The sequence below is a fragment of the Cannabis sativa genome, chromosome 9, assembly GCF_029168945.1.
Source record: "Cannabis sativa cultivar Pink pepper isolate KNU-18-1 chromosome 9, ASM2916894v1, whole genome shotgun sequence".
In the NCBI taxonomy this organism is placed as follows: Eukaryota; Viridiplantae; Streptophyta; class Magnoliopsida; order Rosales; family Cannabaceae; genus Cannabis; species Cannabis sativa.
The window spans coordinates 17,733,010-17,754,627 of NC_083609.1; the positions used below are offsets into that span (position 1 = coordinate 17,733,010).

The following is a 21,618-nucleotide window of genomic DNA, read 5'->3' on the forward strand; positions in this document are numbered from 1 at the left end:
TTTAAATAACATTACTAGTTTTCGCTCATTTACTGTACTGTATTTCTGAACTAGAAAAGCAAATGCAATGGAGGAAGGGGTATGTGCTTGTTTTATTAAGATAATCTTCATAGCAGAATGAGGAATTTTATCAAGCAGATGGTAGCTATTCCTAAAACGAACCACTAATTTTAATGATTTTAACATTTGATAAATCCAAACTAACAATTGTAAACAACAGATGTTAAAATAAGAAAGAATGTTACCTGATGTGATAGTCTTCCAATGCTCGGCCAGAGGAGATGATTAGCCGGAAGCCATTTTCAGCCAGAGTAGATGATTGGAGTCAGAGGAAATGAACTGTGGCAGAGTGGAGAATCAACACAGTCAACAGAGATAGAAGAATGGGTGAGAAAGGTGTGGTGGTGTGGTATTAATTTGATTTTTATTAATGAAGTGATATTAATTTAAGAGAAATTTAACACAAGCAAAATTTTACTATACTGCCCCAAATAGGTAGTATTACTAGGGAACATGCTTACATTAGGCTCGGGGTGTTCGCGGTGTGAGTGGTGCGGGTTGTAATTTTTTTTTTCAAATCAAATTGCATATGCAGTTTTTGTAATTTCTCAAACCGCAACCGCATTGCGAGATTTTAAAACTGTAAAATTACGGTGTGGTACACTATCATCATTATGGAACATTATAATAAAAATTTAAAAATCAATCGATAGAGTTTTAACAATACAAAAAAAAAATCTTATTAAAATTTTAACATCATAACATATATACTATTCATCAAATCACTAAATTGTCTCTAAAAAAAAGAATATAATATATACATACATTACATATATTTATTCTTATATAGAAAAAGAATAAAAAATATATTGTAAAAATTAGTAACTTTGTAATATATAGTGCGGTGCAGTTTTAACTGCAATTATTAAATTCAAAATCGTAAACCGCACTGCACGGGTTGGAAAAAATACAAACCGTAACCGCACCGTAAAGAATTTCAAACTGTATTTTTCTACAGTGTGGTGCGGTGCTGGCAATTTGTGCAGTGTGAGCGGTTTGATAAATACTCCTACATTAGGCCAACTATTAAGTACACACTAAGTAATCTTGAACACTCTTTCGTATTCTGTTTCCAGATGATTCCTGTGAGTATCCCCTTTAGTTCATGCCATTTCACCAGTTAACGGTTGTTCTTGATTCGAACTTGATGTCTAGCTTTATTGTTGACCTTTATGGATTCAATGAATGGGCTTGGTTTCCTTGCTGGGCCTCCGCAATGACCCATATATTAGCTATCCAGAAATATGGATAATATTTACCCCAAGTCTTGATGGCTTGAGAGTCATGGAGGCTTGCTACCTTCATCCAAATGTGAGATCGTATTTGGGGCCATGAATTGAGTCGGCCTCTTAATATTCTGTCGTGGAACAATGCAGAAGTGTTCCAAACTCTTGGTATTATGTTGGTGTAGTTTACGTGTCAAATGATCGTTGGTGCGTGTTCCTCGCGCAGTCTATTGGGCATGTGGCATCTTGGGTTGTGTACTGATGGCTAATCATGTTAGTGTGTTACTTGAGGCGAATATCACCATAAATACACGCCCCCTCGGTTCTATGGATTGCATTACTTAAAACCTTTGGTATTCCTAAACCATTGGATTGTAGTATTTGTGTTTTCACAAATTTAATCTAAGCCCTTGGATAAGAGGCACACGAATCAGCATTCTCCTTATAAATACTCTGCTGATAGAATTTTTGGCATTTTAGCCATTTCCTCACATTTTTTAGTATTCAAAGAGAACCTTGAAAAAGAAGAAACTTCTCAAACCCAAAAATCATCTAATGGATATTTGATCTCGGTTCTGAGCTTATCCAGGGATCGTTGAAGATTATTGAACGCCTATACCCATTCGTTGGTCCACTATTCATCATCTCGGGGATCCCATCATTGGACTTCTGAAGCAATCCTAATGAGCTTACGAGGAGGCTAAGCGAGTTTTAGGCAAGAACCTCAGTAGCAATTCAGAAATTGACACCCCAAGCTCTTAATACTATAAGTAGGTAACCTTTCTCGGGCTTTTTCTATTTTTACTTGTTGGAATATGCTTCGGGGTAGTGGGTTTTAGGTTTATTCTGGATTTTTTGTGATTAGAAAAGCATGCAACGCCGTGTAGGGTGATGTATAATCTTTAGTTGATTGAGAACTTATAGATCGTAGGATGTTACTGATTTGGAAACATTTTCATGCGTAGAAAACCCATAAACAAGGAACGTTTATAAGTTTTTTGCTTTTGGATGACTGTCGTTTCTAAGAGTTTTAATGATGTTCCTTGGAGAATTTGTCGTAATTCATATATTCTGTCTAGGATCATTTTGGTGTCAAACAACAACATCATCACTCTATTCCTTTTTTTGTGTTCCCTGTCTATTTATCCAGAAAAAATTTGTTCCTAGATATTGTCTTCGGCGAGAACCTCTCCAAGTAATTATCGGGGAAGATTGTCCAGTACCCTTACTATTTTACTCGGTTTGGATACTAACTGCTTGGTCTTTTCTTTTTCAGACTTCACTATCAAGAGACAATCAAGAACGTTAAGCCTCACGGGATGAGGCTCGAGATAATAATGATCCAGCCTAGAATATGAACGTTAGACTTGTTCTTACCAAAAAAGAACGCATAGTGGGCACTTCTTGGGAGATGGACATCACCCTTAATAAATTTTGCAATTACCAAATGTTATTAAAAACAAAAGATTTGTGCGGGTTCCAAAACGCTCCGTATTTTTTTTTATTTTTGGAATAGACTCTTGCAGAGGGGGAGAAAGCGAGCACAAGTGTGGATGGATCTGGTGCTTAGAGCATAGAGCATATAATTGTTGGAGTACACTTCCCCCTAAGGGGTTATTTTGCCAAATTTTTGGCCTCTGTAGGGCTTGCTCCTTTCCAACTGATCCTGCAAGGCAAGAAGCTATTGGCGGGATGGTACATATTTTTCAAGGATAGGAAATTGTCAATACTTAAGCCCACAAAAGTGCTCTACTTTTATGAGTTGAAGCGAGTACCATGAGGGAAAATTGATTTTACACATCCGGCTTCCCTCTTAACAAATATCCAACTTGATTTCTTGACTTTCAGAGATTTGGTAAGTGGACTGTCCTTTCATTTATTTCTTTTCTTTTTATTTATTAGGGTATCTCGTTGATTCGACTTCCTTTCTTCCTTTACAAGTCCTTATGGTCGGACAAAAAGGACCCCATGGATAAGTGTACGCCATTAAGTCTACATGGCTTGTTATAAGGAGGAGCTAGATATCAACAATTTGGTCACGACACCAAAGTTGCATGAAGTCGGCCTAATAGTTCCTCATCAGACGATTGATGCCCCAAGTTTCTGTGGGTTGGTCACTAAACCGGAATAAGTGAGGGAAAAGATTGCTGACATTATGAAAGAGGAGGTGAAACAGGCAGCCGCGGAAGATAAGGTCTAGCTAGCTAAGCTTAGGAAGCCTCAAGTGGAATTGGATGAAGCCACATATATAGTAGTGCGATTCGAGGACGTTCTTTTAGATGAAGGTGCTTTGGGAGCCAGTACTTCTAAATGAGGTAATTCACCTTATCTTTTGGTTCATGCTCCCCAAACAGGAGACTTCAACCATATTAAACAAGATGGGTTTGACCCATATTTTCTAATAGATCCTCTCATTATCCTACCAAACAATGTATGTTGCGGGTAGATGAGATAGTAAAGAGTCCAACTCATTTCCTTCCGCCTTCTCAAAAAACTAGGGTAGATCCATTTACCCTTATGCACAATCCTGGGTTCTTTGAGTACGGAAGCTTTTTAGGACATGAAGGCATCCTTAGCTTTGGTAAGGAATACTTTGAAGACTCGGGTTCTAATCTTGACGGTTGATTCCAGATCTTATAATGTTTGTCATATATTTGTGATTTCCCACTCACTATGTATTTCTAACTTTTCTTTTCTAATTTCACAGTGGCAAATGCTAAGCAGGCCCTGAAGCAATTCCGGGTGAACATTGCCGATAAAAGCAAAGCATTTGAGGGTACAACTAATGCCACCAAAAAGACTCCTCAGTCAAGGCCATCTTGGTCTCAAGCCAAACCTGAAGAGACGACACCTCCAAAGACTAAACATTTGAACACAACCATCACAGCCATTCCACTCTAACAAGTTCCACCTTCTGCTTCTATGGCATCAGCAGCACCAACGACACCGTCCAAAACAAGTAGAGTAATTGACCTCTACGAGGATGGGGTTCCAAATGAACCTCTTGTTCAGAAGAGATCTGTGAAGGTGGAGGAACGAGATGCTAAGAAGGCCAAGCTTGATGCCTTGGCAGCTAAAAGGAGAGATCGAGTTGAAAAGGACACAACTTTCGAGGACTCGATTGGGAGTACTACTCTTGGAGACTTTAAAAAGGTATATAAAAGGAATATGGTTCCTCCTCAGTTCCCAATTAGGCCTGTTGTCCCAGATGATTATGAAGCAGCACTAAATGATGAAGAGGATCAGTTGGTGACCCACACTTGGGATTCTAATTGGGGAGATGTCCATTACATTCCTACCAGATTTCTTCGAGGCAAAATGCTAAACTGTCAACCTAAGACCTGACTTTAAAGTTATCCAAAAAGGTCGTGGACAGGTCCTTTGCTACATCCAGATTTGTCTTTTCACTTGGGAGCAACATTGCCCCCTTTGCTGCAAACCTGCTTGACCAAGTTGGGACTTCAATGGGTCAACCAAGGCCAAAGAGATGGGAGATAGATGCACAAGAAGATCTGGTGTTCCTTAGTCAAGCTCTCCAAAACCAAGCCACTGGGGTAAGGTTTTTGAACGTTGTCACACTTACTTTGTCCTTTCCTCATGTCTTCATTATTTCTAATTGTTTGTCTTTAAATACTTTAAAGAATCTCTATTTTAAAATATCTGATGTTAGTGTTAGCATTAGTGTAGCACCATTATAAGGTAACACTTTAAGAATAGTTAGCAATATTTTATAAAAATTATTATATTAAATTATATATAATTCAATACTCTATATAATTATATTGGTATAGCTATTGCTTATATAATAGAACCTTTTATTTAAGAATACATTTCGGACTAAGAAAATTATATTTTAATTCAGAGATATAACTAAATAGAGACACACTAAAAAAAAAATCAAAACACCAAAAGCATTAAATGTAACAACAATAATAATAAATAATTTTTAATACTAAATCATAATAAAATTATTTTTGAGTAAATATGATATTTATATATTTTTACAATTTAGAATAAAATTATTAATCTACATAAATAAATTTATGAACTATATATATTTTTATTATAATATATTAATTATTTTTATATAGAAGTATACTTCCTTAATAAAGGACTTAAAAAGGAATCATTTTAGAAAAATACAAAAAACAAAAAAAAAAACAAAAAAATATGATTGTATGAAATTTTAGATACTTTTACAATTTTTAAGATTTTATTTACATAAAATACTGTCTTTTGATGTATTTTTATGTTGTACTCTTGTTATTTTGTAGTTGATTTTTTGTTATTTGTATAATATTTTTTTATATTGCTTTGATATTGTTTTGTTGTTGTTTTTCTATTATGTGGTTTTCTTATTGTTTGTTATTTTCTTGTGTTTTTATAGAATATCGTAAAAATGTAAAAAAAAAATAAATAAATGTAAAAGTGTAAATATTTTACCAAAAATAGCAGCTTATGTAATTTTTCCTTAAAAAATGTATAACTAATAACAATTTAGATGTTATTCTTATTTATAATTGATCCAAAATGGACTTAAATTTTTTATAACAAATTAAAAGTTATTCTTAAATAGAGTATTTTTAGACAGATGCGCTATTGTAGTATCTAAAAAAATAGAAAGAATAACGTAATATCTATCATTTTAATTTATTTTCTTACTTTTCAAAGATAAATTTTCTTAGTTTCTTCAATGAAATTCAGAGACGCACAGGCTTTTATGTAAGGATCTTGAGAAAGAAAAAAAAAAATATTGTGTATGCTGAAAGATTTATTTATAAATAGATCATTTTAGTTTTCATGTTGTTCACTTTACATTCTCATATAGTCATTCTGTAAGAGTAGCAATTTAGGTCTTGAAATAATAATATAAACTCGATACAAATTATTATGAGTTAGAATCACATAAAATAAACGCGCATCAGAATTGAGTTGAATCAAAATAACACAATGATTATTTAGGTAAGGTAAGATCAACTCATGCAACACAAAATTTACATGAATTAATTCAATTATATCCGTATATTATTAAAATTATTAATTTATAATTAAAGTATTTTTTCACAAAAAAAAAAATAATAATAAATAGATCTAAAGTAGATTTTTTACAAGAATATAAAATAACTTATTTACTTTTGATATTAAAAATTTTGTTCAGTGTATTGATAGTTTATTTAATTAATCAAATCTTATTTATTTGGAGCTTTATTTATTTTTGTGTAATAGTCAAACAAATTGATACAATTAAAAACATATGTATAAAATCAAATATAATTACGGTTCCTCTTTATTCCCTCATTCTCCTGATGTTGCTCCTTCTCTTTGGTCCCCTCTCCTTAAAGAAATCAAGATTAATTGTGATATAAAAGTGAGTAGTGGGGTTATGTGTGGTGTGGTGTGGCATTGGCGAGAAATTACTTGGGAACAATTTTGTGAATTGTTACCAACAGGCTTACCTTCTCCGACTCTCTCATTGGTGAAGATGCACCTTGCTTGTTGGCGTTCGAGATGGTGGCAGTTTGGAAGCACCAATTTGTGTTGATTGAGAGCGACTCGAAGAAGGTAATCAAAACTCTAAATTAGACTTGTTCCAATTAGAGTATTGATAACTATATGCTTCATTGTAATAGACTTTCTAAGTATTTTTTGAGTTATAATTTTTTTTATTTCTAAAAATTATAATTTTGCGACTAAGTGAGTTTCTACTCAAAACTTATCTAGTATAGTTGAAGTATGAGTCATTCCAACAAATATTATCTGTAATGAGCATGAAGTCTAATGTTTTCTTCTCTATTGAACGCTAATTTTCAAAAAAAAAAATAAATTATGAAATACTAATCATGTTGATGAACATATAATGTATGATAATTTTAGCCGACACACGAATTTTACAGACAAGTTAGGGTCATTAGACATATCAACTAACAACTAACAAGAATATATGATAGACAACACGAATTACCACTCCTCATTTTCACATATTCGTCAAATGATAGAGAGCACCCTAGCCAAAGAAAGTAGGTGTCCATTATGCTTGATTAAAGCAACTATACCTTACAAAAATGACAAAAAAACCAAACAAACAAATTGAAAGACACACGATTAAGTTAGAAAATTCCATTACTAGCTTTCAGTAATTATTGAGCGTACATGACCATTTTGGATGCACCAGTGTAAGAGGCTTCTCACTCAACTTTTTGTGTAGATCGCGAGCTAGTGGTGGCATATAGCTCCTCTTCTTCATAGTAACTGTTAAAACCTAGAATTTCTTTCATCTTGTCAAAAGATGGCATGCTTTTATGAGGAATATGACCCTCTTTGATAGAAGCAAGAGCATCCTGCAGTTTAGTCACTGGAGTCACCTTCATGAAGTAACTATTAATCTAGAACTAGAAGTCTAGGTTAATAGCAAATAGCAATCATTAAAACAGAATGCAACAAAGTACTTATAATTTTTGTAAAGGGTGTCACTGAAATTTTATTCCAAGTCAAAGGTGTCAATGTGGTTTTTCCAAACAAAAATTTCATAACATAGTTACTATAAATTTAAAACAAATAAAATCAACTGAAGTTTTAACTGTGCAATGCCTAGAACCCTTCTTTCAAGATTGTAGGGTTTAATTTGGGACTAAATTGGAAAGTGAATAAAGTTAAGATACCTAACCTGCATAGCTTGCATAGATACCCCAATTAAGGAAAGTGGATAGGCCACGAGCTTAAATCCAAAGTCTTCAAGTTCAGAAGGATCAAGTATTGGTGTCTTGCCCCCTCCTTCAAGCATGTTGGCCTAGCAGAATCAAGTAGCTCTTTCAATCACCAAAAGCCAAATCTAAATCTGAATCTGAATTTGACTCTTTCATGTGTATTGCAATTAGCAAAAGAACATTATGAAAGTTCAATGTTTAACATTCAAGAAAAATATGGTTGCCCATGATTTGGCCTCTAACAAAGCAAAATAAACTATACCAGTTTATATATTAGGGGAGAAATTTCACAAAAAGCTCTCATTTCATCTTTCGAAGCTAGTGCGTCAATGAAAAGAACATCTGCTCCAACATCAGCAAAAGCCCTTGTCCTCCAGAGTGATTCTTCTAAAGACACTCCTTGACGAGAATCAGTCCGTGCAACAATAACAATGTCAGACCCACTCTCCTCCCGAGCATCAATGGCTGCTTTTATCCGCATCACTGCTTCCTCTCTTGACACCACCTTCCTGCCTCGAGTATGACCACAAGCTTTGGGAGATACCTTTTTCACCATAAAATCCATAAGATACAGACTAGATATGGGTAAAAAAATAAAAATTGTAAAGCAAATGAGGTCCACAACTTCAATAATAATCACAAGGTTAAATGATGTTAAGCCAAAGAATATGCTGATGAAGCTCGCTCATCTAGCAAATAAGATTGATAATAAGTAACGAGAAATGTCATATTAAAATCAAATTACTAAACTAAATGCAAGAGAATTATTTCAAATAATGTGTACCCATCTTCAAAACTAAAGATGCTCCTTTAGCCACTTATCACAATAACTAGATGGTAGTTACAATACAATGTAGTGAAACATAATAATAACCTGATCTTCAAGCATAATCCCAGCAAAACCAGCTTTGATATATTCCTTAACAGTCCTTTTAACATTCATGGCATTGCCATATCCAGTATCAGCATCCCCAATAACAGGAATGGACACAGCTTGAGTAATCAGTCTTCCTTGTTCCAACATTTCCCCATATGATATAAGCCCTGCATCAGGCATTCCCAATCTAGCAGCTGACACTGAAAAACCTACACCAATCACCCATTTTTTTAAAAAATAAAAACCAACAGTTAAAAGAAAAACATTCGTTCTAGTGTTTGAACTTAAACACTTGTATTATTGTAAATGAACATAATAAGAAGAAAAGAAATAATACACACCGCTAACGAAGCAGCAGTCAAATCCTGCTCTCTCGACCAACTTGGCACTGAGAGCGTCGAAACAGCAAGGGCTCTGGTGAATCCCCGGCGACCCTAAAATCCGGCGAAGTAGCTTAGCCGGAGACTCGGCTACGCGATCTTTGTCGACAGAGTAATCTGAAACGATTCGAAGAGCTTTAATGGTGCGTTTGGAGGAGTGTGGTTTGGAAAATAGTGGAAATAAGCTTTGGTAATGGTGGGGTGTTGATGGGGAGCGAAAAATGAGATTGGAAAGAGGAAGTTTGGGGTTTGATGGGTTTTCATGGCTATGGGTGTACTGAAGAGAAAAGTTGTAGGTGGTACTATGTAGCTTCATTTGAAGCTGAAGACCCATTATTCTCACTCACTCTTTCACTTCTTGCCTTGTCTTTCTCCTTTAGTATTCAATCAATCAACGTTAGTGTTATTTAAGAACAAAGTATTAATATTGAGTCTCAAAACATTTTGGAAATGTTTTTAGAAGCTGTTTTAACCATTTTTTAAGATTTAAGTTTTACGAGAAGCCAAAAACACAAATAGGAGCTGGCATTTTCGTGAAATTTGAGGCTAAACTAACATAATTATAACCTTTTTTTCACTTGACTGTGGACTTTGTGCTAAACGTTATTTTGAGGGATTTTTATAAAAATATTGGATTTTGAGTAAAAATTTATAATTTTAACGGTTGAAATGCAAAATGATCCTAAATTTGGTAATTAAGTTAGTAAATGTTCACTTTTTAAAAAAATTAAGAAAATGGCCAAATCTAATAAATTAGCTAATAAAAATTATAAAAATAGATTTATCACATATTTTTTTAAAAAAAATATATATAATAACAAAATTAAGTTACATAATTTTTTTAGTATTGCATATTATTATATTGTAACAAAAATAAATAAATATATTAGATCATTTAAATAGATACAGCAGTATTAGATATATCGTAGTACAGAAAATTAATGTACCGTAGTAATAAAATTATATACCACAAAGAAATTATAACAATACTAAATTAATACTCAAAATATATATATATATCATGCTAACAAAATTATATATATCACCATTAAAATATGAATACATACCAAAAAAATTTATATACAATAAAATAAAAACTAAATATCATATTAAATATAAATAATATATTATAGACAACAAAAATCATATACCATACAATAAAACGTATATACCTACAATAAAAAATAAAACAAAACAATATAATATTATTAAAAAAAAATTATATATATTATATTAACAAAATTATATATCACATTTATGTATACTAAAATAAAAACTAAACATGCATTATCTAAAATAAAATGATATACTATACAATAAAACTTATATACCATATAACATAAAATATATAGCTTACAATAAAAATATATATAATAATAACAACAAATACAAATAAAAATATATAGGATGCTAATAAAATTATATATCATGTCAACAAAAGTACAATAGAAAATAAAACTTAAGTATTATTTAAAAAAAAAAAATTATATACCGTATAACAAAAAATACATATACATACACCAAAACATATATACAAAAAATAATAATAATAAAAATATAGATTACTAATACATATATATATATGTATGTATACTATACTAACCAAATTATATACTACAATTAAAATATATATACCACGACCATTGTATATAATAAAATAAAAACTAATTAAATATTATTTAAAATAAATAATCATACAATCAAAAAATATAAAAATAATAATTAAATATATGTAGCATGGCAATAAAATTATATACATATATTAAAATATTTTTATTATGCTAATAAAATTATATACCACAATTATACATATCATAATAAAAAATAAATATCATCTAAGAATAATAATATACCATACAACAAAATAGAAATATACCGTACAACAAAATCTATATACCAACAACCCAAAACAACTCATAAAAAATTAAAAAAATTGACACAACTTCAAAATAAAAAAGATTTTAACAAAACTAATATAGATATACCATAATGTTTAAATAATTTGCTTTAAATTCTAAAAAAATAAAAAAATTAAAAAAAAAATTGAAATAAGGACATTTACTAACATAGTCTTATGATTTAGGGCCATTTGCTATATTTTTTTAAAAAGAGGACATAAACTAACATACTCCTATCATTTGGGGCCATTTACTATAATTTCCCTAATTTTAATGTGGGTTGGAATATTTTTACAAAAATACTGTCTTTTTATAAAATAACTGTAAAATAACAAAATGTAGCAATTAAAACAATAGTGAAACAACTAAAAACTAATCGTGAAACAACCGTGAAAACTTAACATTATAGATAGTATAAAAGTTACACAATATTTTTGAAAAAAAAATTCTACCCCACAGTAAAAAACATAAAAAAAAATTGAAAAATTTCAGTATGTGGTGTAAAAACCTCTTATTTTTACTTATATTTGAGTCAGGGCCGTCCTAAGCGATTTTAGAACTTTGGGCAAAAAATTAAAATTAGACTTTTTATAAAAAAAAAAAAGGAGTTTTTTCATAAATATAAAAAATTTTAATAAAATTTACTTTTATATAATATAAATAAATAATACAAAAATATATGAGATTAAGATATAATCAAAGTTTAAAATATGAAGAATTAAAAAAAAGACAATAAATAAATTTAATAAAACTTTTAAAAATAAGCATCGCCAGAAAAGTCTTCAGAAAGTCATCGGTGCCAAAAAGTCATTGGTGCCGAAAAAGTCACCGACACTAGAAGTCGCCGTAAAAGTTACCGAAAAACTCATCGGCGCCCAAAAAATTACTGAAAAAATCATCATTGTCAAAACAATCACCGGAATTAGATGTCTCAGATATAAATTAAAATATATCTGGTTCGAATAAAAGCAAATAATACAAAATAACTCAAACCGGTTATAATTAAAATAGAATCAGTTCTATAACATAATGAATAAAAATAAATAACATAAAATAACTCAAATCAGATATAATTAAAATAGAATTGGTTCTATAACAGTGTTATAATGAATAAAAACAAATAACAAGAAATAACTCAAGCCGATTATAACTAAAATAGAACTGGTTATATAATATAATGAATAAAAATAAGTAACACACAATAACTCAAACCGATTACAATTAAAAAAGTAAAGAGAAAATTAGTTCCTAAAAATACTGAAAAATAAATTAAAAATAAAATTAGTTTCACAACAAAGTACCTCATAACACATAATACCTCATAAAACTGGTTATAATTTAAAAAAAGAATATGAGAATCAATTCCAAAAAATATTGATGCATAAATATGAAAAGAAACAGTTCTATAACAAAATAAATAAAAATAAATAATAACACACAATAACTTAAATATAATATATATAAAAAAAAATTGGTTATACTTATAAAAAAAAAATAATCTGTAAAGCAAGCAAGATACAAAGAGTTCTTTGACAGCCATCTTGCTCCCTTCTACCGAATTGAACAGGTTTATATTTCTTAAATGCTAAGTGCATATTTACTTTTATGAACATTTATTATGTATTCTATCCATTATATAAAAAATATTTATTATATTATAATATAAATGGAGGATAAAAAAAATGGGTCTTTTAATATAGGGAGCCTTGTACAATGACCCAAACTCCCATATACTTTGGCCGGCCCATATTTGAGTATCAACTGTTTTTTATTATCTAAATTTCGCTAAGAAAATTCGACCACTGTTGAATGTGTAGCATGGTATTATTGTATGCTACCATCTTAAACATTAGAGATAATATGCTACATCTATTTTTTAGTATCAAATTTACTCCTCAAATAATAAAACTAAACCCTTCCCCTTTATTCCATCTCTCATTCTTGTCTCTCTCTCTCTCTCTCCCTCTCTACAAAGTCACACACACATACCCTTGCCTTGCCGGAGCACCATTTGTCGTAGCACCCTTTGCTGGAGTATCTCAATTGACAACCAAGTGTGTAGGAGCAACCCAAACTTCTTACCAACATAAATCTTGAAAAAAATAATGGGTATGTAATTTATTAGTAATTATTGTTAGATTTAATTGTATTTAGGCTAATTTGAGTATATTTACACATATCATTCTTTTATTTTAGTTGTCTTGTTCCTGAAACTTAAGCTACTTGAATTTTGTATTTTCTAGTTTATTTTTCGTATTTTAGCGATCTTTAGTGATGCCTTTCACGATATGTAGTGATATTAGTGTAGGTTGAAGGTTAAGGTTGACTTTTTATGACTCATAGCGACATGCAGGGACTAAGTTCACGATAATGACTAATTTATGCTTTCTACCTACGATTTTCACAATGTCTATCGACATTGTTTGCAATGTGTGTCGACAATTTTAGAAATATATGTTGGTGAAGTGTTGAAGGACATTTATCGACATGTTTGCGATTTTTGGCAATGTAGTTGTCGATGTGATTTACGACTTATTGCAATAGCAATTGCGATATTTCTCGACATTTACTTTAAACCTCACGTTTTGTAAAAATTATTGAACCATTTGTTTTTTTAATTGATACAAAATAGTACTCTGTATTAATTTTTTTGTCAAAATAAAAATTAATAATAATTCAATCTTGTTATAAAATAATATAACATTATATAAAGTAGATGAAAAGAAAGAAAAGAAGATGAAGAGAGAAAGAGAAAGTGAATGAGAATTTCTCAGTTGTTTATTCTAATGGGGTGAACCCCTATTTATACAAATACAAGAGTCAAATATTAAGAAACTAAGAAAAAGAAGAATGTTGATTACAATTAATGGTAATAAATAAAAGATTTGGACATCCACATAATTATTAATATTTATAACACTCCCCCTTGGATGTCCATAATAACTGCCTTATTAAAAATCTTGTTGAAAACTTGATCAAAAGAAAAAGAGTATAGTGTAAACTAACTCCCCCTCATTTAGGCCTTTGTGGAGATCTTCTAATCGACGAATTTCGATATTGTCTGCCATCTTCTCAAATATTGATGTTGGTAATAACTTTGTGAATAAGTTTGCAGGATTGACACTTGATTGAATATGTTGAACACCAATATGCATTTTCTTGAAGCATATAAAGAACAATTTGGTGAAATGTGTTCTAACTCTATCTCCTTCAATGTACCCTCCTTTTAGTTGACCGATGCAAGCAGTATTATCCATAGAGAATTGCTTGGGTTGATACTTCTTTATTGAGTACAATCCATATGTTTCCTGAATATGCTATGTCAATGATCTCAGTCACACACATTCTCTACTTGTTTCATAAAATGCAAGTATGTTAACATGATTTATAATTGCCTCGTTAAAAACCTTGCCAGAAAAACCCAGTGGGACAAAATCTGAGCTAGGAAAAAAGAGTACAATATATATTTCATATTCATAATTATTTACAAGTTGCCTCATTAAAAACCTTGCCAGGAAAATCCAGTGGGACGAAACCTGAACTAAGGGAAAAAGAGTGCAACATAAATATGTCTCCCCCTCATGCACATATGATATATAATTCTTTTGGTGATAATATATCTCATAACATTATTGTTATCACTTTTAAAATATTACCATATACAATCTTTGATCATATATTTTCTATAACTCTTCAAGAGTATGTATGGACTTCTAAATTATAGATGAGGGGTTCAAGGAACATTAATTTTTATCCAACAAATTGTATCATTCATGTGTGTACACAACTTTGTTCATACTAAAATTTAAAATTTTAAGTAGATATGAACATAACACATTAATGATAATATAAATTTTCATTTGTGACAATGATGGTACTCCAAGACCATATATTTGTTCCATATCAAATGATCATATATCTATAATTCTTGATGCATATGAAGTACTTCAAGACTTCAATACTAATGAACAAACTTTATACATTAATATTTCTCGAAATACAAAAGAAATAAAAGTTTGTCCTTCAATTAATCAAAAACTCTTCAAGAGTCTATCACAACGTATAATTTACGTATTTATACTGCATAGACAACCATACATATTTTTCAAACAATAATTTACTTACATGTCTTTATTTCATACAAAGATCTTTGTCATATAGCGCGCGCGACTTAGAATTTATATCACTTATTACATGTATTAAATTCTTCTAGAATTTTTAGATAAGGCTTATTTCAAATTCTCACTATATTAGGAGCTCCAAATAAATAACCTTTTGTTGCAACATTTATGTGACGCTTATAAATTCTCATAAAATATATTCCATGCTATAATCAAATCATGATTATATTTTCTCAATACTTAAGCCTTACTTCAATCAATCTCATGTCTATGCAAACTTTGTACAACAATTCATTATGTACAAATACATATATGCAAATTTTTCATTAGAAATATTTATTTGCACACCCTACAGGTCTTACTTCACTTTATGCGAGTAAACTTTCCTGGACTGCGTCATAATATTATGGCCAAAAACAAAATGTATGTCAATGATTCTCGACAAATCTAATACCACGATCCTTCCTATCTCATGGTAGTTTATTGCATATGCACACATTCAATATTTATTGTTGACAAAAATTTCAATAAATGATAATTTCCTCCCATATTGACATAACTTATAGAGATCTCTTTAAATTACATATTTTTCAAATATGTTTATCATTTATAGGTACCTATATAGAATCACTTCAGGGATTCAATTATGATTAAATGTGTTATGTCTAACTTCTCATGGGAGTCTCTTCTAGAGTACCGTTTTCATCACGGGTTATCATTTTTAAATCATCAATACTTTATAACATTAAGGTATCTCCATGAGTACCTCTAGATTTAACAACTTCAGGATAAATCAAATGAACATTTATTAATAATTTATATATTATTCATTTACGCTTCAGGCGTTTTTAACTCATTCTAACTCAACTTTGAATAATATTGATTTGCAGTTGGTATATATCATTTTGAACTATATTGTTCTTATATACTTTGCGCAAGGATCATTTTTTAAAAATTATCATCGATCCCAACTGCTTCTCTCCCCCTGATCGAGAGAATTTTTAAAAATTGTGATATCTAATAATATTAATACACATGTAGGGATTTTAATATATCACAATGAATCAATATTTATTTAAACTCATGTATACTATATGACATTGAACTTCAGGTTCAATATCAGTTTCAAGTTCAATACTTATGAACTTAATTCATTTCTAAGAATGAGTCATACGTGTATAATTAGAAATACATAAATTTACACATTTTGTAAAATGCATGATCATATAATCTTATCACATCGATAAGAAACTATGAAATAAAAATCTAACAATGGCTCAAGATTGTTAAGGAAATATAATTTAAATATTTTCTATGTGCAAATATATGCACATTCTTCTTTTGAGCCTTATAAATTAACAATGAGAAGAATCTTCTGGTTCTTCAACAAAATTTAGTCAAATCCTTTGACAATTTATTGCATATGATTAATCATGTCAAAATTATTCAATTCATGAACTTCAGGTTCACTATAACTCGTATTTCAATGAAACTTTCACAAGGTAATGTAAATTCATTACAACATAATCATTACAAGTTTTATTTTTATATACACGAATAATATAATTATATTATTCTCCAAAACATATACACTCTTCAGGAGTCACTATTATGTTTATCAAACTTTATATTTCTTCGGGAATCACTATCATCAATTCAATGATGTGTATAATTTAAAAGATACATGACAACTTCATCATGTTATTGTAATGGTCAAATAGATATAACCATAATATATCATTCATTTTTCCTGGTATCTTTTCAACAAGTCGTCTAATTTATTAATAGACTATTCATCAGTCTAACTATAATGACTTGATATATTATATATATATATTTTTTTGGGTAACCGATAAAGGTTAAGATAACAACGGTAACAAAAGTTACACAGAAGGAGGGGGGATTTCTTCCATCCAATAAAGTTCATTGTCTATCCTAAGGGCATACTTAGCCAATCTATGAGCCTCAACATTAAAGTTGCGGCTAACATGAGAAAGAGATGCCCCAGGAAAACTAGACAATAGGACTTTAATATCAGAAAAGATAACCCCCAGTTCATTTAAATACACAGTCTGGCCCTCCAAAGCTGAGACCAAAGAAAGTGAATCAGAAAAAACTCTCTCCACGGGAAGTCCCACATCTTGAGCCCAACGCAATCCTACTAGTAAAGCAACTGCTTCTGCCTGAAAAACTGAAAAGGAACCTGCAAATGAGATAGTTAAACCAACAAGTTCATTTAAATTTAAAACTCAAATTTTAGAGTATAATTGTTATAGAGTCAAAACCAAAGGGAAACCCCTTTGGTTTGACTCTTTATCTAACTTTTAACATGATAATATAATAGTATAAATTTAAATAACCCCTACGCTAAAAAGGATCATATATCTATTTTGAAAAACCATAACTATTAAAATTCTTTAAAGTTAATCCAGATAAAAACCATTTATAATTATTTAGTTAAAAATATTTAAGTTGTAGTCACATTTGTTATTATTACATCGTTTTATACCTTCATAAGTAAATTTGAAAACATAAACTGAAAACTAAAAATTAGACCCAAATGATATTTACTATATTATTTTAAAATTGTATGTATTATCCCAGTCCTTGCTATAAGAGACATAATACTTAGTAAATTGGACTGATTTACCTTGTAGTGGTTTAAATGTACAACCAGTACATATAATAAGTTATTTCTTATTACTTTCATAACTAGATAAAAGTTATACTGTTGGAATTTATTTTACCAGGATCTTAGATCTACTCACAAGTATGTTGTTTAACACCCTAAATATGAACTTTCTAAAACGATAAATAAACACATATAAAGTTAAGAAAACCTTACATTGATGGCAGCAGAATAATGTCTCCTTCCACTCAGATCTCTAACCCTTGTATCATTTCTGTCGCAGAGTATTATCAAGATCTGAGCCCGAATGTCCTTCTCTTTGTGTGTGATCCTTCACAGTCTTCCAATCTATGATTGAGGTACCACTTGCTGTGTGTGGGCACTACTCTATCACTGTGGGTTTCAAAATTTATAAGAGGAAAAGAGAGAGGGTAGGTTCGGCTATAGAAGAGAAAGGGAAGGCTCAGTTTTTCTGAAGAAAGAATTTTCTGACAGAAAGCTTGTTAAAAACTTGTGATTTGACTGAGCCATCACTTTCTATTTATAGGCAACTACTAGGTTTAGGTTAGTAATTATTTGACATTAAAATAATGAAAATATCAATTTGAAAAACCATCCCAAGTGGCCGGCCATGGTGTGTAATGGGCCTTACTTGGATTTTTTGCAGTTTTCACAAATTTTATTTCTATTTTTTCAAAAACGCTAATTTTCCAATTCTAACCTTTTAAATGCCAAAACTAATTATTTAATAACTAAAATAGATTATTAAATAATATTGTCATTTAATTTAATTATTAATTAGACATATAAAGTCTATTAATAAATAAATAAACCTAGAATCTCTTTTCTTTACAATTTCGCCCCTGCTTAGTGAAAATTCACAAATCAGACATAGTCTAACTTTAGAATTATAATTGATTAATCACAAATCAATTATTGAGTCTTACAAGCAGTATAGTCTCAACTAGAATGGGGACCATGGATCTATATGCTGAGCTTCCAATAAGTGAACCGAATTTACTAGGTAAATCCCTACTTATTAATTCTTCGTTGAATCCACTCTTAGAACTTAGAATTGCACTCTCAGACTTATATAGAGCATATTATATGTTCCACGATATAGATATGCTATCTCATTTAACCATTGTTATAATCTTATTGTGATCAAAGATCCTCTATATAGATGATTTACATCGAGATGGGATAATTTTACCGTTCTCACCCCTCAACGTATTTTGCCCCTTAAAACACTTAGCTACCTGTAAATGATGTTTAGTGATCTAAGAATTAGTCACTTAAACAAGAGCTCATCCATTTACTTCTATTTAGCTAAGCTCGAAGGGAATCATCACTTGACTTCTATACACCAGTAGAAGCTATAGATTCCATATTTATGTTCAGCACTCCCACTCAATCATACTATCATGTTCCCAAAATATACGTTTCACCCTGACCCAAAAGTAGGCTTAACTAATAAATCAAAGAACATGAATAGTACTCCTGAGTTGAGCCTAAGCATATCAGGATTTAGATTCTTTTAATCTTAAGATCAACTACTGATATTGACTTGGAAAGATATAACGGTAAGTTTATAATATCTTAACTAAGTTGCAATATCGGTCCAGTCCAATGTATACTCCATACATTCGAAACTAGTATACTTTACCAATGTCCTGGAAAGAACATAACACTTACTCCAAGTGTAAGTACACATCATCGCTGATTATCACATTAGTGTAAATCCAAAACACTGAAGAAACAGGGACTTAGTCTTTTGATTCATATGATCACAATCACATTCCACTGTGTTGACGATACTGTAATTGTGAATAAACATATGATCTGGACTTAACTGATTTTGTGTGTAAATGTAATAAACATATTAAACCATTAGCATGTAAAATTCATGCAAACATAAATCACTTCAAATTTCTTATATTGATAACTAATTAGATTGTAAAGTATTTTATTTATGGCACAAAACCCAACATATACATCTAGGTACATACAAATATATTTTACTACTCCAAGTAGCAATTGTATATAAGACTTCTTTAGGAAGCTTTTCAAATAATCATTTTGTGATTCTTTGTCACTTTAATTATATTAGATCACTAACAAATATTAGTAAGTTATATATTCACTTATGGGAATATGCAAACTGAATTAAATAGTAACTATATATATATACATATTCTGTACCAACAATAGTTTGAAATTATTGATTTCAAGAAATAATAAAATATGTATATATTAATTTACTTCTGGTATTGCCAATATATGTGAAATCTATATTCTTTGAAATAGAATTTCATGTCTATTCATTCTCTTCAGGGAATGATATTTAAATATTCTAAATGTACAATTCACACTTATTCAATAATCAAATATACTTTTATCTTGATTATAAGTGTGTCCGTACTACACGTACGCGACTACTATTATTCAATTCCACACATGATATATAGATTTCATGCACTTTGATTGTGTGTGGTATCTCATCTTTTGGTTGTTTCCACTTTCTTCTGGAAATATATGAGTAGTAAACAATATTGCATTCACTTCAGGGAATGACATTGAACAAGTAGAACATTATTATAAATTTCTTAAAAATTTATTACTTGTTCATCCATAAAAATATAAGAAATTATTCAGCAATTTCTTTTACGATATTTCAAAGAATATATGAATGCAAATTTTGCATAGTCTCCAAGATGTATGCAGAATTTAATCTTTAATATATGTCAGATTTAATAATTTCTAACATTACAAGTAATAACGATCTATAATAACATGACTAATACGAACAATCTTTAAAAGTAATTGACTTCAATTCGTATCATTCTCTGCAGGGAATGATGAACAATAAATACATGCCTCATGTATTTAAATAGCATTAGTCATGCTCATTGTTATTTTTATACTTCGATGTTTCAATGCAATTTTCTTAATATTCTTTTTGGGTATTCAAAACCCACTATAAAATTGCATCAATAATAATCATTCTAATGATTCTTTAGTTGTATTCACATAAATACAATCATTTTTTTTGACAAATATAAAATATTTACTTCAGGAAATGTTTGTCAAAATCTATATCGATATTAAATTATTTTTCATTGTCCTCAAAAGAATACAAGAACATATATATAAATATGTATTCATCTCTTTCATTATATATCCATCAACTATATAATGAATATTACGTTTGCGTAATCTTCAGGATATATGCAAGATTTTATTGAGGACGCATAATCTTCAGAATATATGCAATATTTTATCGATGATACATAATCTTCAGGATATATGTATATAGATTTTTCTTTACTATATCGTAGACACACATATTGTAAATATTATGAATAATAAGAACATAATATATATATACATGAAATCAATAATAAAATTATAAAAATATATACATACATATATAATATATAGATATATAGATAAAAAGAAAAAAGAAAAAAGAAAACAAAGAATTCTTGAAATTGTTTCAGTCAAATAAGTATATATATATAAATATATATTTAGTGTATTTTGACTTTGAAACAATTCAAGAACTTTAACAAGGTACTTACATTGGGACTTGGGCAGAGACTCATGCTTGAAGCTTGGGCAAAGACTCGTGCTGATAACGTGTTATAAAATAATATAATATTATATAAAGTAGATGAGAAGAAAGAAGAAGAAGATGAAGAGAGAAAGAGAAAGTGAATGAAA

The 21,618-nt window shown here is 30.1% G+C and overlaps 1 protein-coding gene across 1 annotated transcript; it reads right to left on the reverse strand.

Moving 5' to 3' along the window:
• Positions 1–7,228: 7,228 nt before the first annotated feature.
• On the reverse strand, positions 7,229–9,676 carry LOC115722243 (uncharacterized). The gene is made up of 5 exons (XM_030651398.2): positions 9,209–9,676; positions 8,865–9,076; positions 8,253–8,534; positions 7,951–8,073; positions 7,229–7,624 (listed from the first exon to the last, which is right to left on the reverse strand). The coding sequence occupies exons 1-5, from the start codon at positions 9,579–9,581 to the stop codon at positions 7,472–7,474; spliced, it is 1,143 nt and encodes a 380-aa protein (XP_030507258.2). The 5' UTR covers positions 9,582–9,676; the 3' UTR covers positions 7,229–7,471.
• Positions 9,677–21,618: the final 11,942 nt, after the last annotated feature.

Bases quoted from the DNA above. Each gene is read 5' to 3' on its own strand.
- LOC115722243 (XM_030651398.2), bottom strand. From the start codon at position 9,581: ATGGGTCTTCAGCTTCAAATGAAGCTACATAGTACCACCTACAACTTT. The intron at 9,077-9,208 runs GTGTGTATTATT...TGATTGGTGTAG, and splicing joins TGACTGCTGCTTCGTTAGCG to GTTTTTCAGTGTCAGCTGCT. The intron at 8,074-8,252 runs GTATAGTTTATT...TGATTCTGCTAG, and splicing joins CTCCCCTAATATATAAACTG to GCCAACATGCTTGAAGGAGG.